At 41.4% G+C, this 21,462-nt stretch overlaps 1 protein-coding gene across 1 annotated transcript; it reads left to right on the top strand.

The window, feature by feature from the left end:
- The first annotated feature begins 676 nt into the window (after positions 1-676).
- Positions 677-21,313, top strand: LOC110685514 (protein PIN-LIKES 3-like). The gene is made up of 10 exons (XM_021862049.1): positions 677-938; positions 1,123-1,202; positions 1,297-1,421; positions 1,596-1,717; positions 19,113-19,304; positions 19,398-19,490; positions 19,890-19,990; positions 20,096-20,148; positions 20,254-20,439; positions 20,803-21,313. The coding sequence occupies exons 1-10, from the start codon at positions 804-806 to the stop codon at positions 20,928-20,930; spliced, it is 1,215 nt and encodes a 404-aa protein (XP_021717741.1). The 5' UTR covers positions 677-803; the 3' UTR covers positions 20,931-21,313.
- The last annotated feature ends 149 nt before the right edge of the window (positions 21,314-21,462 follow it).

Genomic DNA, 21,462 nt, shown 5'->3' with positions numbered 1-21,462 from the left:
TTTTTATTATTAACTTTTTTTATATGTGATTTTATAAGGAAAAAAAATAAAAGAAAAAATATAAAGTTTTGGGAGGATAATTATTATTGTGAATGCGACATATGTACTTTTGGGATGATTCTCATAATTAATTTAGCATTTACTATTTACTTATTTAGTATAGATTTCTAATCTTTATTATTTTTCTCCAAAAAAAATTTCTCATTTTGTAACCACGCAAATAATAACCTATATCATTTCAAAGACCTACTATAAACTACTTCCTCCATCCTTAAAAGATAACCTCAAACAACTCCTTTTTTTTTTTTTTTTCCTTTGTTTTAAACAAAATGAAGATGTGAAGGGTTAATTTATAGGTTAGTTGTGCCATATAGTCATCAACTCATGTGTGGTTAAAATGTTAGATAGATATATTACGTATATAGATTAATAGATAGGATTTGTTGAGTTGAATTGAATTGTGATGTTTGTCAAAAAAGAATTGAATTGTAATGGTTCGTTGAATAGGTACTATTACTATACAATAATTATGATGGTGGACAATAAAATTGCGAACAATTGTACGTCCACGTGATGCAACATATTACCATAACCCATTTCAATCATTTCATCATAACTCCAATTTAATCTACTCCGTATGTTACGTGTAATAAACGTTGATCATAATATAAAAAATTAAAAAGCAAACAAACCATTTGAAACTATTATTAACATCTAATCTTTTTGGGGTATAAACTGATTTACATGACTTTGATTTTGTTACAGGACTAAATTTGGTCGGATAAGATAACTAAGTTGCCAAGATGAAGGTGCTAGATCTACTTGTTGTAGCTTCCATGCCCATTATCAAGCTTCTTCTCATCACCGCGATTGGTTCATTACTCGCCATAGATCGTGTTGATGTCTTGCGTGACACTTCGAGGAAGTACTTGAACAAGGTAATGTTAATATGTTTAGTTTTTGTTATTGTTACAAATTTATATGAATTTCTCATTGTTGGAACATCGAGTTATATATATATGGTCTAGTAACCGGAGAGGATCTATGTATCCCATTCTAATGTAACCGCGTTGATTTTCTATGTGTGTTTAATCTTGTTCATTTTCTTGTTGGATAATTTAGCTTGTGTATTTTGTATACAACCCGGCTTTCGTGGGTAGCAGCTTGGCACAAACTGTGACTTATGAGAGCCTACGCACACTGTGAGTTACATCTACTATACTGTGTATGTGTTAGTTCATTCTTTGATATATGTTTCATAGGTTTTTTTGTTTAATTTCCTGTGTTCATTTTTAGGTGGTTTATGCCAGTAAATGTTTTGATCACAAATCTTCTAGGTTCGGCGCTTGGTTGGGTACTCGTGAAAGTTACAAGAGCTCCAAGGCATCTAAAAGGCCTCATTATAGGTTCATCTTCTGCAGGTATATATATCGAAATAACATGCTAGATCGAGTCACATATATATATCGATTTAAGATACTTGAATGAAGTTGTCAATGTTTTTTTTTTTCAAGGTTAAGGTTGCATCCTTGAGTATAGGTTCTGTAAATAAGGCTTCTGCCTTAGAATTTACTATTTGAGTTTATCTGAATTAGGGAACTTGGGGAACTTGCCCATTATCATCATCCCTGCACTATGTAAAGAGAAGAGTGGACCCTTTGGCGCGCCTGATGTTTGTTACTCTTATGGCATGGCTTACGCTTCACTTTCCATGGCGGTATGATTGCTAACTTGAACACTTGTACATATGAATGGTCATCACATCGATAGTGTAACTTGAAATAGGAATGTGATTATTGATCTCGGATTGTGTTAAGATTAATGCTCAAAGACCTCCCCTCTCATTCATTGATCAATCATATTTATACAAGAGGACCTTGATCTCCAAGGAAGATCATAAACAATCTATATCAAACTAGGAAACTAAATAATATCTTTTCCTAAGATAAGATTATAGAGTATCTAGCAAATATATATTGTAGATTCTATCATATCTTTCCTAATACCCCCCCTAAAGTTGGAGCAGTTGGATCAAAGATGCCCAACTTGCTTAGAAGGTAATCAAATTGTTGTTTTCCCAAGGCTTTAGTAAACAAATCGGCTAGTTGCTCATTTGTACGCACATGATGTGGAATGATCAAGCCTTCTTGAATGGCATCCCTTACAAAGTGACAATCCACTTCGATATGTTTGGTGCGCTCATGAAATACGGGGTTTTGAGCAATGTGTATGGCCACTTGACTATCGCAGTATAGAGGTATAGCCTGAGGATGTTGAACACCCAAGCTCAAAAGAAGACCCCGTAGCCATTTCATTTCCATAGTGATTGCACACATAGAACGATACTCCGATTCACCCGAGGAAGTCGCAACTGTTGGCTGCTTCTTGCACTTCCACGCAATGGGAGAATGGCCCAAAAATACTAGCCATCCCGAGACTGAGCGGCGTGTTAGAGGGCAGGCAGCCCAATCCGCATCACACCACCCTTCAAGGGTGAGGTTGCTGTCCGCACGCAGCAATATACCTTGTCCTGGTGTACTTTTCAAGTAGCGTACAACACGGAGTGCAGCATCCCAGTGAGCTACTTGAGGTGCTTGCATAAATTGAGATAGCACATGTACGGAGTATGTGAGATCAGGCCTAGTAACGGCCAAATAAACAAGGCGCCCAACCAAGTGTCTATAAGGCTCCGGGTTTGCAAGAAGAGGGCCATTGGCACGTCCCAAATGATGGTTTTGCTCCATAGGGGTCATAGCCGGTTTCGACCCTAAGAGCCCGGTCTCTGAGATGATATCAAGGGCATATTTGCGTTGACATAAGAACAACCCGACGCTACTTCTTGCAACTTCAATTCCAAGAAAATATTTAAGTACTCCCAAATCCTTCATATGGAAACAAGTACTTAAATAATTTTTGAACAATTTTAGCGTTGTTGAGTCGTTTCCGGCAACAATTAGATCGTCCATATAGACAAGAACATTAAGTTGAACCGATCCCTTAGTGTAAGTAAAAAGGGAATAATCCGAGTATGATTGTAGAAAACCATACTTCGTCAAGGCCGAAGTCAACTTGGCAAACCAACACCTAGGAGTTTGTTTGAGTCCATATAGAGATTTTCGAAGACGACAAACAAGTCCCGGTTCATCTGTAGTGAACCCCGGTGGAAGCTTCATGTACACTTCTTCATTTAAATCACCATGAAGGAACGCATTATGGACATCCATTTGATGTAACTCCCAATTCTTGGAGGCATCAATGACAAGAAATGCCCGAATCGTGGTCATCTTGACAACCGGGGCAAATGTTTCAGCATAATCTATGCCTTCGGTTTGATGGTTACCAAAAACAACCAATCTTGCTTTCAACCTTTCAATACTTCCATCAGATTTGTATTTAATTTTGTACAACCATTGACTTCCAAGAGCCTTTTTCCCGGGAGGTAGTTTCTCTAATGTCCACGTGCCATTGTTTTCTTAAGCACGCATTTCTTCTTTCATAGCCATCTTCCAACCATGATCTTGCATTGCCTCTTTGAAGTTTCGAGGCTCCTTTCCTCCTGTTAAAGCTGCAACAAAATTTCGGTGTTTTGCAGAAAACTTATCACAACTAACATAATGTGCTATAGGATACGGCATACCTGAGGGAGGAGTAGCAATTGGATTGAGTGATACTTCGGATGGACTATTTCGAGCAACATGGGTATTGATCGGTGGACAATAGGTTGTTAGTTTATTATCCTAGATCAAAATTACAATTTATAACTCCTATCCTAGCTCTATCAAATTTTGCTTTAGATAGCGGTAAGGTAGGGTCGATTCCCAAGGAAACGGGGGTTTAACACAATTAATACGAAATCGAGGAGAAATTGCTAATAACAAAAGGTGGTATTTGAATTTGTGTTGAAGAATTTTATGGACAAACTAACTACTATTGAGCCTAGAATAAACTAGAAATAAGGGAAATAGATTAAACACTTTTAAAAGCAATTAAATGGACAAGATTATAGAGATAACAATGACAAAAGCACTAGGGAAAGGGGGATTCAATCATGAACAAAGAGTACTAGTGAAAACCGAAAGGAAACCGATTCTAGGAGTATAAACTCTACCTAAAATAGTTCATTCTCATGCAACTACTTAAGCAAGTCGACGAAATCATTCACACCTAGATTAAATCATTCTCATGCATTCAATCAAGGGCTAGATTCTTGGGATTAGAGGTGCACATACTAACTCCAAGCATATTATAGCTCAAATCATCAACTCAAGAATAAGTCCCAATCAATAATCAATAGATATTCAAATACACATGATTTTCACCCCCTTCCCTAGCTAAAAACCTAAGCTAGAAGGAAGGGAATGGCCATAACAACTAACATAAGCATGTATTCAATACCAACACAACCTAACATGATTCTAACTTGAAAGGAAAATCAAAGAAACTAATAAAGCTTGAATATTTATGGAAATAAACTCAAGTAAGAGCAATAAAACAAAGAAGATCAAAAACTAGAGAAACAAAAGTAAAGATTGATATTATAAAGATTAAAGATTACCAAATCATCAAAGTAGTAGCAACAATCTAGAAGAAAGCTTGAATATTTGGTTACAAAGATTGAATCTTGAACACTAGTGTTTTCTCTCTCTAGAAACCATGAACTTCTCTCTCTACCAATGATTTTTGGGGCCAATGGAATAGTGGATGCTAAGAAAATCAAGCAAGGGACTATTTATAGTCTTCAACCAAAAGGAAGAAAAAGGGCAAGGGAGAGGGCTCTCCGAACAGGCAGCCGCGCCCTCTCCAAGCTGGGTAAATAGCCTCGTAAAACCCAGAAAGCCGCGCCCGCGGGCCTAAGTGCCGCGCCCGCGGGGCTTCTCTGCCGCGCCCGCGGCACATATGCTCCGCGCCCGCGGCTCGCCATCTCCACTTTCTTCTGCTGGCTTCAGACTTTTCCTGTCCGCGCCCGCGGCTTACCATCAGAACAGCGCGCCCTCTCCATCCTGGCATCTCCACTCCTTTGCCAAGCTCCTTTGGCATCTCCACTCGAGCTATTGATTCGTGAATCGCAGATAAGCGCTGCGAGCTGTCAAAATACATAAAAAGGAGGTAAAAACTAGAAGAAAAGACAAAAAGGGGAGGAAAAATACGAGAGGGGGCTAAAGTGACTAAAATCAAGATAAAAGGGGTTAAAATAGGCATAAGAAAGTGACAAATCCGGGGGAAATCGGTAGTAAAAAGGGGTTAAAATGGTGGCATAAATGCCACGCATCAAAATCCCCCACACTTGCCTCTTGCTTGTCCTCAAGAAAGACAAAGAGAGAAAGAAAAATCAAACACCACAAAGACAAACATAATATGGCATGGTTTTGGGAAAAACAGCATAAGAGATCCAAAGAACAATTGCTTTATCTGGACTCAACAATGACAAAAACGTCAAAGAGTATTAGCTATTCTCAACTACGTGATGCATGCACGCCTCAAGATGTTAGAGATTGCAAGAGTCGAGCCTCAACTAAGCATAGAGAACTAGTGAGTCATCTTTCGCTCTAATCCCCTCTAAAACGGTCCGCGTTCTCCCCACTAGATACAAATCGTCCCCCTAGATGGCTCCTCATGATTCCACGAAGGAACCGGAAAAAGATTTAATTTGAGGAAGTAAAAGATCATCCCGACATCTCAACTATGCACGTTCTTTCCATAGGGTTGAGAACCATCTCCCTCCACCGTTTGTTGACCATGCACTCTTAAAGTCAAAGGGGCTTCACAAGGGTTGTACTGACACGGCTTAAGGTAGAGGTCGGAATATTCAATTTGAAATAGTGGCGGTAATTCCTAAGTGAAGCAAGAGAAAGGGGGATCCTCAAGGTCAAAACTCAAAACACAACCACAACTCAAACGAATATCCAAACATTTTGATTTCATTCGCATCACCACCCTTTATTCAAGTATATATACAAGATAAATAAATTTCTCATTTCATCAAATAAAGGTTTTTTTTTTTTTTTTTTTTTTTTCAAACTTCTTTACATATTCAACTCTAGAATTACAAACCAATTCCACAAATGATTCACGTTCACATTCATGACGCTCTTTCACACTCGCCTCGCAAAGCCATTGCTTCATTAACTAATAGGGGTTAGTAAACATAGGTCGCTAGGCTTGTAATGAGGTTGAGACAAGAATGGGAAAACATTAGGCTCAAATTGGTTGGCAAGAGGGATGATGCAAAGAGAAAAATCAAATTTGTAACTAAATAAAAGAGAAAATAAACAAAAATGAGAAATGGTGCCCTTTTCCTCTCTCAAAAGTCCAAGGTCGCGATCTTGGGAGCTAATAGTCAACACAAGGATTCAAACATGCATAGTCGAGGATCCCAATACGCCGCTCAACAAGTTGATGAAGGCATGAACAAGAGAACCTCACAAGGGATGAGAAAGGTAAGCAAATACCAACTAGAGGGCTTCAAATCCACTACAGGGAGCAACTCCATCTTACCACATCCCGTGAACTAGGGGTTCAAACGCCCTCACAAGTTCTTACCCTTGCTACCTTAACTAAGGCTCGTCTAATTCAATCAACAACAATCTCGAAATGTGCACCTCATCACATAGTTAAGAAAAAGGACAAACATTCAAGGATGCATCATCACGGAGATAGAATCCAAATGTAGCAAGCAAGTTCTAAAACACATTCATATCATCATGCCATAATTATGCTTATCACACAAAAGGAAGTAGAACAAAGGAAAGAGAGAATCAAGAAGGTTCATATGAGAGGCTTAAAGATTCAAATAAATCCCAATCGACATACAAGTGATCGTTCGGTCTCAATACCAACGATCCCAGGTTCCTTGGAACCGCATGCAAACATCCTCAAACCATTCAACTCTTTCCTAAGCTAAAGCCTAAACTAAACACGACACGAGAAAAGAAAAGAAAAGTAAAGGAAAGATCTCACCAATGTCTCTTGAAGAAAAAAAATAAAGCAACCAAGCATTTTACCGTGCCTCCACATGTTGCTTTCAATTTCTTCCAAGCTACAAAAGAGAGGAAAACAAAGAAAAACAAGGCAAGCACTACAAAGAAAAGAATGTTAGTACTAGAGAGAGAGAAAAAAAATCCATGAACTAAATTCTTTGGGTATGACCTACTACCCAAACATCCCATCATTATAGAGTCATTATCATCAAAAAATTGTCATCGTATCATCATCATCATAGAAACGGACATCATAGACACCAGACAACAACAACGCTACCAACGACACCTACACCCAAAACCCCTAAATAGTCCCTTGAGTCCTAGGTGCCTTCCCCCACACTCGCCTCAAGCATTCCCTAACACTCTCCTTTGACTCAGACACCCCCCCCACACTAGAGTAAAGCGTCGTCCTCGATGCGGCGTGAGGACAAGTAATAGGGGGGGGGAAGATAAAGGGAGGGAACAAAAAGAACAAGGGGGAAACTAATGGCTACTAGAGCCGGCACCGTCGTTATCCGCGCTCCCATCGTCGTAGGAGAAACCCGATAGGGGGCCATAGGGGTCCCAACCTCCGGAGTAGTCAGGTGGCCACCCATATAATGACCTTTGAAGAGGTCAAGCTGGGACGCGGATAACTGGTCATATGGCTCGGGTTGGACAAGGGGGTCGGGGTGAGAGGGGTCGACATAGGGGTAGTTAGGATCACCCCTGTAATCACTCCCACCCGAAACCCGATAATCATAATGACCGGACTCATCAGGGAAATCACGCCTAGGCACAGTAGGGTCCGAGGTCCCTTGCCAATATGGGTACGTAGGTAGGTTGTCACCCCCCCAAGATGGCACGGGCCCTTGTTGGGCCGGCACATAAGGGTAGTTGACCGGGGGAGTGACATCCCCTCTACGCACACTCAAATCATATAAGGCGTTGGTTTGGTAAGAGAGGTGTTGGTGAGAAGCAAACATACCTTGCATGCCGAGTTGCATGCTTTCCATTTGGGCTCGCATTGCCTCCATTTGTTGTTGGTAGTCAGGTTGATGATGTTGTTGTTGTTGCCTTGATCCTTGTTGTTGTTGTTGGTGGTGGAACTCATCCTCTGTGCTCTCATTGCTTTGGCCGGACCCTTCCCCCGTGACCATCCTAGCGCTAGGAAGGACGCCTGAGTCCTTCTTTACCCACCATGGGTAATTGACTCCTTCCCTTGTGAAAGAAGTGAATTCCGGCTTGGGCAGGAAACAGTGGTGCTCGTGGGAGACAAGTAAGCTCCAAGTCTTTCCTCGATCCTCGGTATCTGCGATGAACTTCATGGTTTTTAGTTGGTCGAGGTCGAGCCAGATATCACTCCCATCACTCTTCCCTACGGGGGTGCAAGATTCGAGCTTAGCCAAATGCCCCAGCTTCTCGGCTATCCGAGTTACCATCCCTCCAAAATGAATTTCCCCTTTCCTTGTACCCGACTGGACACTCTCAATGCATTTGGTGAATAGAAACCCGAAGTTCATTCTGTGCCCAATTTCCGGCTGCGTAGCTAGCCATAATAGTCGGATTTCCTCGGTTTTAATCTTCCCCAAGTCCTGTTTATTAAAGACCGTGTACCCAAGGATTCGATGCAGAAGTCTGATGGCTGGGTGCATGATCTGACTGGCTAAAGAGTACTTGGAGTTGAAGGCGTCCATTCTCGAAATGACCTTCCACCAGTGAAGGGGCTCATAAGCATGGAGGCCCGCATGTTCGGGGAAGAACATATCGGCATCGGGGTTGAAATCCAGCAGTTGGTTAAACTGGCGGAGGGTGAAGGTTTCTTTTTTGTTGAAGAGTTGGAAGGAGATGGAGAGATCATTATCTCCTGCGACATGAGTTTCGAAGGAAGCAAGAAACTCTAGGGTAGGCTCTTTGTAGGTTTGATAGGCACTTGACACAAAGGAACCGAGTCCGAGGTTGTTGAACAAGAACCAACAATCCTCATCGATACCAAGCTTGGTTGTGGTGGAGTGATGGTAATGCTTGGTTGGTCTCAATTTTCTGTTTAGGAGGTTGTCATAGATGGGTTTGTGGTTTTTGTTGTGGAATTTGAGGGGTGGTAGAGGTGGTGGAGCGGTTTGGGGTGTAGGTTCATTTTGTTGGGGGTTGGAAGAGGATGAACCTTGGAGTTCCTTCCCACTTTTTCTCTTCTTAGAACCGAAAACCATTGTCACCAATATCAAATTGCAGTCCAATTCCAAAACAATCACTCACAATAATCACACTACAACAATCTCCAAAACCAAGAATCACCAAGTTCAAACCACAAGCAAGCAATCTATGACAAGGAACAAACTAACACAAACAACAACTCAACAATTAATAATTCTTAAGATGATGAATGAATACAATATAGGCATGCACCAATCAAAAATTTCAACATGAAAATTCATAAACATACAATTTCTCAACCAAAAGCATGTTTCAAATTCAAAGGTAAATGAGAGTAAGGAAGAAATGTATACCAAAATGGATACCAATAATTGCTCCTACTATCCCCTTGAAGAAGAAATCAAGACTTCCTCCAAGAACCCTCCAATGGTGAAAGAAATTGCCACACAAAGAGGAATACCGAAATTGGGGGTTTTAAAGGACGAAATTTCAGATTTTTGGTGAGAAAAATTGTAGAAGAGTGAGGGAATTGTTGAAATTTGATGGAATTTGATGAATTAGGAAGAGAAATTTAAGAGGAATGGGTTAGGGTTTGGAATGGAGTAAGGAGTAGAGAGAGAAAAGGGGAAAAAAACTGATTGTGTTTTCGGGCATATGGCTGAAAATTAAAGGAGAAGTCGCAGACCTGAAGGGTCGCGCCCGCGGGCCTAAGGGCCGCGCCCGCGGCATGCTCTGACCGCGCCCGCGGGATCGTATGCCGCGCCCGCGACTTCAGGGTTTCAGGTTTCTGTTTTTCTGTACTGCAGGATGCCGCGCCCGCGGGGTGGAACTGCGCGCCCGCGGCGGTGCCTGTCCGCGCCCGCGGTGGAGCACGCCGCGCCCGCGGCTAACTCAGCCCGCGCCCGCTCTCTGTATCCCTGAGCCATCTCCATTTTATGTGGAAAAAAATGAAAACCCCTGCCGCGCCAGCGGGGCCTTCTGTGCGCGCCCTCTCCAGTTATGACCCAGGCATCTCCGCTTTATCTTGAAAACAGGGGAGGGGCTGCCGTGCCCGCGGGCCTATGGGCCGCGCCCGCGGGTGGCCTGTGCGCGCCCTCTCCAGGGTCCTCTCTGGGCATCTCCACTTCCTCTTTCTCCAAACTCCTTCTCTTCTCCAAACCCAACTTAATAGATCATGCACCCAAAGATCAAGGTACCTAAAGAATGAACAACGCACTCAATAAGAGATTAAAGGAAAAATCATCCAAAAATAGTCAAAGACAAAAAACACAAAATCAAAAAGGGTTGAGAATTCGGGTTGCCTCCCGAAAAGCGCTTCTTTATAAGGTCATTAGCTTGACCATTTCACATTATCATCAAGAAAGTGACTTAGGATCCGGCGGATCGAGCCTCATGCACTCAATCATGCCAATTTGATCATTGCAATGGTAGAGCTTCAAACGGTGTCCGTTGACCATGAACTTGTTCCCATTCGCTTCTAACTCAAAGGACCCATAAGGAGTTGTTTTTGAAATTGTGAAAGGCCCCGACCATTTAGACTTAAGTTTTCCGGGGAACAAACGGAGCCTAGAATTGAATAACAAAACCTTGTCCCCAACCTTAAAGCTCTTGTTCCTTATATGTTGGTCGTGCCACCTCTTGGTTCTCTCCTTGTAGAGTTTCGAGTTCTCATAGGCATCATAGCGGAGCTCCTCAAGTTCATTGAGCTTAAGTAGCCTCTTTTCGCCCGCCAAGGTCATATCCATATTGAGCCCTTTGATCGCCCACCAAGCTTTGTACTCTAACTCGACCGGCAAATGACAAGCCTTTCCATAGACCAATCGGTAAGGAGTAGTACCAATCGGGGTCTTGTAAGCTGTCCTTAGAGCCCAAAGCGTATCATCAAGTTTGAGAGACCAATCTTTTCTAGACTTGTTCACCATCCTCTCAAGAAGGTTCTTGATCTCCCTATTTGATACTTCCACTTGTCCTTGAGTTTGGGGGTGGTATGGTAGGCCGATTTTATGATGAACCCCATAGCGTTTGAGGAGAGCTTCAAGTTGTTTCTTGGTGAAGTGAGAACCACCATCGCTAATAAGAACTCTTGGGACCCCGAATCTTGGGAAGATGATCTTTTTTAGAAGCTTGAGAACAACCTTGTGGTCATTGGTGGGCGAGGGTATAGCTTCGATCCACTTGGTCACGTAGTCCACCGCCACCAATATATAGAGATTGCCACAAGAAGAAACGAAAGGCCCCATAAAGTCGACCCCCCATACATCAAAGGGTTCAACCTCCAAAATATTTTGTTGAGGCATTTCATCACGCTTGGTTATGCCCCCACTTCTTTGGCACTTATCACATCTAGATATGAATTTGTGGGCATCCTTGTGCATTGTTGGCCACCAAAGAAGAGATTGAGAAATTTTAGCCACGGTCTTTTCTACTCCTCCATGCCCACCACATGGCAATGAATGACAATGCTCAAGCACCCCTTCGATCTCATGATCCGGAACACATTTTCTAAAAAGCCCATCTCCACATTGCTTGAATAGATAAGGATCGTTCCAAAAATACCTCCTCACTTCTTTGAAAAACCTTTTCTTTTGTTGAGAGGAGAACTCCGGGGGAACGACACCACATGCTAAGTAATTGGCAATGTCCGCATACCAAGGGCTTGGTGTTGATGCAATGGCCATAAGAGCCTCAAAACCCAATTCTTCATTGATAGGCACATCTTCTTTAGTCTCAAAAGGAAGTCTCGATAGATGGTCCGCTACATAATTTTCCGCCCCCTTTTTGTCCCTCATCTCCATGTCAAAGTCTTGGAGAGAAAGAACCCAACGAATGAGACGCGGTTTTGCTTCCTTTTTGGTCATAAGGTAGCGGACCGCGATGTGATCCATGTAGACTATCACCTTTGAGCATATGAGGTAAGACCGGAACTTATCCATGGCAAAGACAACCGCTAGCATTTCCTTCTCCGTTGTGGTATAATTCTTTTGAGCTTCGTTGAGGGTTCTACTTGCGTAGTAGATGACACAAGATCTTCCTTCTTTCTTTTGCCCAAGCACGGCACCTACAGCAAAATCACTTGCATCGCACATTAGCTCAAAAGGCAAGCTCCAATCCGGAGCTTACACCACAGGAGAAGAGATGAGGGCTTCCTTGAGATTTTGAAATGCCTCAAGGCAACCCTCATAAAAATTGAACACAACATCCTTTTTGAGTAACTCGGTTAAGGGTTTGGCGATAGATGAAATTTTTTTGATAAACCTCCGGTAAAAACCGGCATGCCCAAGAAAAGCTCTCACTCTCGTGACGGAGGTAGGAGGGGGCAACTTAGCAATCACCGAAACCTTAGCCGAGTCTACTTCAATGCCCTTTTTTGATACTTTATGGCCTAGGACAATACCTTCCTCGACCATAAAATGGCATTTTTCCCAATTCAACACTAAACTCGTCTCTTGACACCTTTTCAAAACTTTTTCAAGGTTAATAAGGCATGTGTCAAAAGACGATCCACCAACACTAAAATCATCCATAAAAACTTCAATTTCATTCTCAAGCATTTCAGAAAAAATGGAAGTCATGCATCGTTGGAAAGTTGAGGGAGCATTGCATAACCCGAATGGCATTCTTCGGTACGCAAATGTCCCATATGGACACGTAAAAGTAGTTTTCTCTTGATCATTTGGATGGATAGGGATTTGGAAAAAGCCGGAGTATCCATCCAAAAAGCAAAAGAAAGCATGATGGGAGAGTCTTTCCAACATTTGATCCATGAAGGGGAGAGGAAAATGATCTTTCTTAGTGTTCTTGTTCAGCTTCCTATAATCAATGCACATCCTCCACCCAGTGACCGTCCGGGTGGAGATTTCCTCTCCTCCTTCTCCCTTGACAATGGTCATTCCACCCTTTTTGGGGACCACGTGAACCGGGCTAACCCACTTGCTATCGGAGATAGCATAGATTATACCCGCCTCACGCAATTTCAAAATTTCCTTCTTGACTACCTCTTGGAGGTTGGGGTTTAACCTCCTTTGAGGTTCAATGGAGGTGGATTGATCATCCTCAAGGTGAATACGATGCATGCATAAAGAAGGGCTAATACCCTTAATATCGTCAATGATATACCCTATCACATTTCTATATTTTCTCAAAACAACAATCAATTTTTCTAAATCAAGACCATTAAGGGAAGCATTGACAATAATGGGGTATTCTCCTTCATTTCCAAGATAAGCATATTTCAAAGAAGGGGGAAGGGGTTTGAGTTCTACCTTGGGAGGAGGATTAGAACTCTCCTCCAATTTTTCCTCCTTATGCTCAAGCTCATCATGCTTAGTACCGTTCTCTTCTTCCTTTTTGGCTTCTTCAATGGCCATAGCAAATTCCTTTGCTTCTTGGGAGAAGTAATCTTCCTCACATGTGAGAGCTTCGGCCATAGGATCTTTAGGAATCATGACAACCCTTCCCAAACGATCTAGCTCTTCATTGACAACATCGACCCTATAACACTTCTCAACCATGGGGGTTTTGAGTAGCTTAGAGAATTCAAAGACAATTTTTTCATCGGCCACTTCACATGTAATGGTATTATTCTTGCAATTGATTACCGCCCCAAAGTTTTAAGAGCTTCACGGCCCAAGATCAAAGGTGTATCCACATCTTCTTCCATATCCATCACCACAAAGTCACATGGAACATAGATATGCCCAACTTGAATAGGGACATCTTCAAGCTCGACACAAGGTAGCTTCACCGATCGATCGGACAATTGAATGGTTTTCCTAGTGGGGATCATCTCAATGTTAAGCTTTTGAGCAATGGATAGAGGGATTAAACTAACACTTGCTCCGAGGTCGGCTAGGGCACCCCTAGCTTCCATGTTCCCAATTTTGACCGGCAAGGTAAAGCTTCCCGGGTCCTTTTGCTTCTTGGGAATTTTGTGTTGAACAAGTGCACTCACTTGATGGGGAAGAGTGATAAGCTCATCATTGAGCTTCCTTTTGTTGGTGAGAATGTCTTTCAAGAACTTGGTGTATGAAGGCATTTGTGTGACAACTTCAATGAAAGGGAGGTTAATGTGTAAGTTTTTCATCACACTTAGAAACCTTGCAAATTTATCGTTCAATTTTCTCTCCGCAAGCCGACCGGGAAAAGGAACCGGTCCATCAAGGTTTCTAGCCTCACTAGAAGTTGAGGATGTCACCACATCCTTATTCTTCTTTTTCTCCATACTCTTCTCTTTCTCATCAACCTTCTCTTCTTCAACTTTCTTATCATCACTCATCTCTTCTTCTCCCTCCTTTTCCTTACCATCCTCTTCCTAGGGACTCTCATAAGATGTACCCGATCTCAATGTGATTGCCTTGCAAGAGTCGGGTTTTACAATATTGGAAGGGTTGGTTTGTGATTGTCCGGGAAAAGTGGAAGATGAGTTAAAAGAAACTCTCTCGGCCAATTATGCTAGTTGTGAATCAACCATCTTGTTATGAGCCTTGACTTCTTGCATTTGTTGATTCATGGCTTGAAGTTGTTGAAGAATTTGAGTTTGAGTAGAATCGGGTTGAGATGCTTGCTCTTGACTTCTTTGAGTTGCTTGGGTTTGATTTTGGTATTGGTGTTGATTATTGTGTTAGTTGTTTCTTGGGTAGTTTCCTCTTTGATTTTGGGTTTGGAATGGAGGAGGGTTTTGATATTGGGTGTTGGAATTGTATGGTTGTTGAGCCTGTTGATTCCATTGTTGAGGTTGGTTTGCAAATCCAGGTGGTGGTTGTCTCCAAGCTACTCCTCCACCATTTCCCCTATACCCTTCTTGCCTTGTGTTGTATGCCGCTACATGCTCCAGGCTCAACCCGCCACAATAGGATGTATCATGGTTGGTGCCACCACAATTTTGACAAGAGAAAGAGTTGACTTGGGAGGAGCTTGAACCACTAGCAACACTTGTATTCAACTTGGCAAGCCCTTTTGTCAACATCTCAATTTGATGTTGCAATTGATCGACCTTCTCCAACTCATACTTCCCACCTTTCTTTGGTGCATTCCTCCTTCTTCCTCCCCAAGAGTAATTTTTAACTACCTCTTCGATCGTTGCTTCAACTTGATTTTGAGGGACTTTGATCAATTGTCCACCCGCTCCCGCATCCAAATTAGCTCGGGACATCGGTTCCAAACCATCATAGAAGAACCTCATGAGTAAGCTTTGATTGTACTCATGGTGAGGACATGCTTGCACCAACTCCTTAAACCTCTCCCAAGCTTCACTAAGACTCTCCTCCGCCTCTTGTTCAAAAGATGCTATCTTCCTCCTCATCTCGGCGGTTTTCTCCTCGGAGATGAATCTCTTCAAGAATGCTTGCACAATTTCCCTCCATGTCGTGAGAGAATTAGGCTTGACTTGCTTGAGCCACTTCTTTGCTCTCCCCGCAAGAGATTGCCGAAATAGGTGCATCCGGATGTATTCTTGAGAAACTTGGTTGGTTTGTATCATGGCACATAGTTCGAGGAACCTATCAAGGTGCTCAATGGGGTCTTCACTTGGCAAACCCGAGAATTGCTCCGCTTGAACCATTCGTGTGTATTGAGGATGGATGGTGAAGTTAGTCTCAGTGACGGGTAACAATATCCCACCGGTGAGCTCATAATCCTCCGGATTACCGAACTCACGGAATAATACATCCACTTGTTGTCCCGCCATTTCGTCACCTTGGGAATGTGAGGAACAAGAATCACTTTCACTATCAAAAATTGCACCAAAACCTCTTCCCTCTTCTTGATAGAGTCTACGGACTTGTCTCAAGGTTCGGTCGATTTCGTGATCAAGGTTGTGAGTAGGTGGTCCTTGAGATCTTCTTTGCATTCACCAAAGCTAAACAAACAATTAGCAATGACTAGCAAGTGGAAAAGGAACTAAACAAAAAGCAACAAAATCCACAAATTACGCAAATAAGTGTGCAAAACTAGCCGTTTCCCCGGCAACGGCGCCAAAATTTTTGATCGGTGGACAATAGGTCGTTAGTTTATTATCCTAGATCAAAATTACAATTTATAACTCCTATCCTAGCTCTATCAAATTTTGCTTTAGATAGCGGTAAGGTAGGGTCGATTCCCAAGGAAACGGGGGTTTAACACAATTAATACGAAATCGAGGAGAAATTGCTAATAACAAAAGGTGGTATTTGAATTTGTGTTGAAGAATTTTATGGACAAACTAACTACTATTGAGCCTAGAATAAACTAGAAATAAGGGAAATAGATTAAACACTTTTAAAAGCAATTAAATGGACAAGATTATAGAGATAACAATGACAAAAGCACTAGGGAAAGGGGGATTCAATCATGAACAAAGAGTACTAGTGAAAACCGAAAGGAAACCGATTCTAGGAGTATAAACTCTACCTAAAATAGTTCATTCTCATGCAACTACTTAAGCAAGTCGACGAAATCATTCACACCTAGATTAAATCATTCTCATGCATTCAATCAAGGGCTAGATTCTTGGGATTAGAGGTGCACATACTAACTCCAAGCATATTATAGCTCAAATCATCAACTCAAGAATAAGTCCCAATCAATAATCAATAGATATTCAAATACACATGATTTTCACCCCCTTCCCTAGCTAAAAACCTAAGCTAGAAGGAAGGGAATGGCCATAACAACTAACATAAGCATGTATTCAATACCAACACAACCTAACATGATTCTAACTTGAAAGGAAAATCAAAGAAACTAATAAAGCTTGAATATTTATGGAAATAAACTCAAGTAAGAGCAATAAAACAAAGAAGATCAAAAACTAGAGAAACAAAAGTAAAGATTGATATTATAAAGATTAAAGATTACCAAATCATCAAAGTAGTAGCAACAATCTAGAAGAAAGCTTGAATATTTGGTTACAAAGATTGAATCTTGAACACTAGTGTTTTCTCTCTCTAGAAACCATGAACTTCTCTCTCTACCAATGATTTTTGGGGCCAATGGAATAGTGGATGCTAAGAAAATCAAGCAAGGGACTATTTATAGTCTTCTACCAAAAGGAAGAAAAAGGGCAAGGGAGAGGGCTCTCCGAACAGGCAGCCGCGCCCTCTCCAAGCTGGGTAAATAGCCTCGTAAAACCCAGAAAGCCGCGCCCGCGGGCCTAAGTGCCGCGCCCGCGGGGCCAATGTCGCGCCCGCGGCACATATGCTCCACGCCCGCGGCTCGCCATCTCCACTTTCTTCTGCTGGCTTCAGACTTTTCCTGTCCGCGCCCGCGGCTTACAAGCCCGCGCCCGCGGCCCATCAGAACAGCGCGCCCTCTCCATCCTGGCATCTCCACTCCTTTGCCAAGCTCCTTTGGCATCTCCACTCGAGCTATTGATTCGTGAATCGTACATAAGCGCTGGGAGCTGTCAAAACACATAAAAAGGAGGTAAAAACTAGAAGAAAAGACAAAAAGGGGAGGAAAAATACGAGAGGGGGCTAAAGTGACTAAAATCAAGATAAAAGGGGTTAAAATTGGCATAAGCAAGTGACAAATCCGGGGGAAATCGGTAGTAAAAAGGGGTTAAAATGGTGGCATAAATGCCACGCATCAGGTATGAGTAACAAAATCTCGATATTTTGTGTTTTCATATTTCGGCCGATGTCCACGCCCCAATAACTCGGGTGCCGTGGTGGCCTCATCAAGCCCGACCCCTGCTGCTGCCGTGTCAGTGGAGGCAGCCCCTGCTGCTGCCGAGTCCGGTCTGTGCTGGTGAGCCAGGGTGGGGTGGCAGGCACGGGGTGCTGCTGCACTGGCTGCCCCTCCTCACTGTCATATATGGGTGGCAAAGAATCCACATTGTCCCCCATATGAACTGTAGCTTGCATATTAGCCGTATTAGGGTCAATGTTGGCACATTCGGCATCCAAGTAAGGATATACATCCTCAAAAAAACGCACATCGCGTGACACAAAAAAAAACCTTTTTATCCAAGTCAAACAAATACCACCCCTTCTTCCCAAAGGGGTACCCAACAAAGACACATTTTCGACTACGACTTGCAAACTTATCTCCCTTTGCCCTTTGATTATGAGCAAAACACAAGGAACCAAACACACGCAATTCATTAAATAAAGGTGGGCTTCCAAACAACATTTCATAGGGAGTTTTATTGTTTAGAAGAACGGAAGGTGTTCGATTAATCACATGAGCTGCCGCAAGAGCACACTCCCCCCAAAAATATATTGGTAGCCCCCCCTAAAATCGGAGGGCCCGAGCAACATTGAGAATGTGTTGATATTTTCTCTCTACTCTCCCATTCTGTTGAGGGGTGCCTACACACGAGGTTTGAAACAAAATACCTTGGGCAAGGAAATAATTTTTCAAGCAAAGAAATTCGGTACCATTATCACTCCGGACAATTTGTATTCACTGTGAAAATTGTCTATCTACCATGGCAATAAAGGACATAAATATCTTAAACACTTCCGTTTTATCAATCAATAAATATATCCATACGGTACGAGAAAAATCATCAACCAAGATTAAAAAATAATGAGCACCACAAGAAGAGGGTTCGGCATAAGGTCCCCATAGATCACAATGAATTATTTCAAAAATACGAGAAGCTTTATTATCACTTAAAGGAAATTTGTCTCTAGTGTGTTTAGAACGATGACACACCTCACAATTTTTATTTAAATGACCACTAGAATTGCTAAGAAAAGGAAGTAGCTTTACAACTTTTTCGGAAGGGTGCCCCAACCGTTTATGCCAAAGTTTAAGGGTATCTTCAATCGAAATAGCCGCAATTGATGCCTCCTCCTGAAGATAGTATAGTCCATCCTTGAGATCATCCGTTCCAATCACCTCCCTCGTGCGTTGGTCCTGTATAGTACATATAGAAGAATTAGTTATGACTTCACAATTATTAGTAGAGCACAATTGTGAAACCGAAATCAAGTTGTATGATGTCATTATGTTGGCCTGTTATATTATTGCTTTCTGAACTGTCAACTCTGTCTGTGTGGCGATCAAATGCTTCAGTTAGGGGCCATAATTTGCTGGTCATATGCTTTCAACATTGTCCGCCTATCTGCATTGGAGTTCTTAGAGAAAGAAGTACCTGCAAGTAGTCGTACTGAAGTTAGTGATGAACTCAATGCGTCGACATCAGAGAGCTATGTAGAACCCCTTCTACGTAGAGCAAGTTATTCTCTAAGGGATTTAGGAAATGAGGTAAAATTTTCAAGTATTAGTTTACAACTGTTTGATCAAATAAGCTATTAAAATCTGCTTTTATATGATATACTCCTTTTTATGAGTCAACAGGTTCCTTCCTCATCTAGTATAAAGAATTGGATAATCAAATTCTTAGACAAGATCAGTCTCAAGGAATTGTTGGCACCTTCAACTCTTGCAGTGGTATTTCCTCATCGCCCTTCCTCTTAATATTCCATCAATGCTCGTATATTCTATCCTCGCTCCAATTGTTAATTACAGTTACATGTAGATGCTCCTTGTTTTAGGATGTCCTAAAAGGCTGAAACAGTGATAATTTGCATTGATTTTTACTGTTATACAGAGTATTATGTTAGTCACTTATTCTTTAAATTTGTGAGTATGCAATCAGGCTATCTTGCCATATTTTTTTAGATGTCATACACTCACACGAGTATTTGTTTGTCATTCATGTATTTTTAACCATAATTGATTTCATTATAGTTACAAAATCCATGAACTATCACATTCGCTGTCATATGTTAGCCTGCTAAAGCTAAATCTCTACTATGCTGATCGAGTAACTTTCTTATAATCATGCAGATATTTGGGTTTATCATTGGAATGATTCCTGCATTACGCAATTTGCTTATTGGCAATGAAGCTGTCCTGCATATAATTGAGGACTCCATTTATCTGGTTGGGTATGTAGTGCTGTAGTCTATGAACATACACTCTTGAACTCTTATTTCATTTCAGTATATCAGATAATAATATCATTCTTTCTATAAAACTGCTATTACAAACAGAGATGCAGCAGTCCCGGCCATGACCTTAATACTAGGGGCAAGTCTAGTTGGAGGTATATATATTTAGAAACTCAATCTACCTCCAATGTTCTATGAAAATGATTTCAATCTAACAGGTGTAAGAATCAAGAAGTTCTGATAAGTCGGATGAATTTCAGGCATAAAAGGATCAAGAATCCAGCATAGTGTAGTCATGGGAATCATAGCAGTTCGGTATATATTTCTTCCATTGTTGGGCATCCTTATTGTGCGCGGAGCAGTGCATTTTGGCATCATCCAATTCAATCCTCTGTTTATGTTTGTTCTTCTTCTTCAATACGCAGTGCCACCTGCAATGAACATTAGTAAGTAACATCACCTTTACAGCTTTACTGTGTTTGAATTTTGCTAATTTATACCCTTGGGATTATGGTCTTACGGTTAAACTTTTATTATTCTTCCCCAAAATGTTTCTCTACTTTTACAAGGCGCATAATTATATATATTGAGCTTTCACCATTAATTACACTATATTATATTTTTACAAGACGTACAAACTCTATGAAAAGATCATGGAAGTACATTTTAATATCAATATATAAACTTGTTATGGATCAACAATCTTGAATGAACATATATAGTTATCGACATTGGATGTTATTTTCTTTGTTTCAAGTCTAAAGTTTACGTTCTATGTTACGAGCTGCTCATTATGGATTTTACTGCAGGTACAATGACAGAGATGTTTGGAACAGTCGAGAGTGAAAGTTCAGTAATAATGTTATGGACTTATGCTTTGTCCCCAATTGCGCTCACTCTTTGGTGCACTCTCTTCTTGTGGCTTGTATCTTCATAGTTCGAAAGCAAATTAAAGCTAGTTTAATGTCTACCTAGAATCTTTAGCTTTGATTGTAGTGTTGCTCTAAGAAATTTGAAGGAAAATTCAAATGTGCCAGTAAATTAGTTGTTTAAATTGTAAAAATGTTGCATGTATTGTCTAATGAGTCACCATTAATGAAGAAAAATTCTGTTGTAGTCTAGCTACTCAGGATACTCGGCTCTCACCCAAGAGACCTAGGTTCGAGTCCCGGCAACGGAATATATGTTTTTACCAAGGTAAGCTTGGTCTAGTAGTAAGATTGTCACCTTCCAACCTTGAGGTTCAGGGTTCAATCTCCACTAGAGACACTTTGAGGGTGAGGATCCCTTACCTTTCCCCCTCACTCTCAAAGTGACTGACCCGCAAATACCGGACCAAAAAAACCATTAGTGTTGAGGTTTAGTCAAGGTTTTTCTCCTTACCTTAAAAAAAAATTGTAGAAAAATACATGTACTCATGTATTTATTCAGGGAGTGTTCTTCACACTTTTCTGCAATTTGTGAGGTGA

This window comes from Chenopodium quinoa, unplaced genomic scaffold (assembly GCF_001683475.1).
Source record: "Chenopodium quinoa cultivar QQ74 unplaced genomic scaffold, ASM168347v1, whole genome shotgun sequence".
Classification (NCBI taxonomy): domain Eukaryota; kingdom Viridiplantae; phylum Streptophyta; class Magnoliopsida; order Caryophyllales; family Amaranthaceae; genus Chenopodium; species Chenopodium quinoa.
The sequence above is the reverse complement of the archived record's forward strand: the minus strand, read 5'-3'. Positions and strand labels throughout refer to the sequence as shown.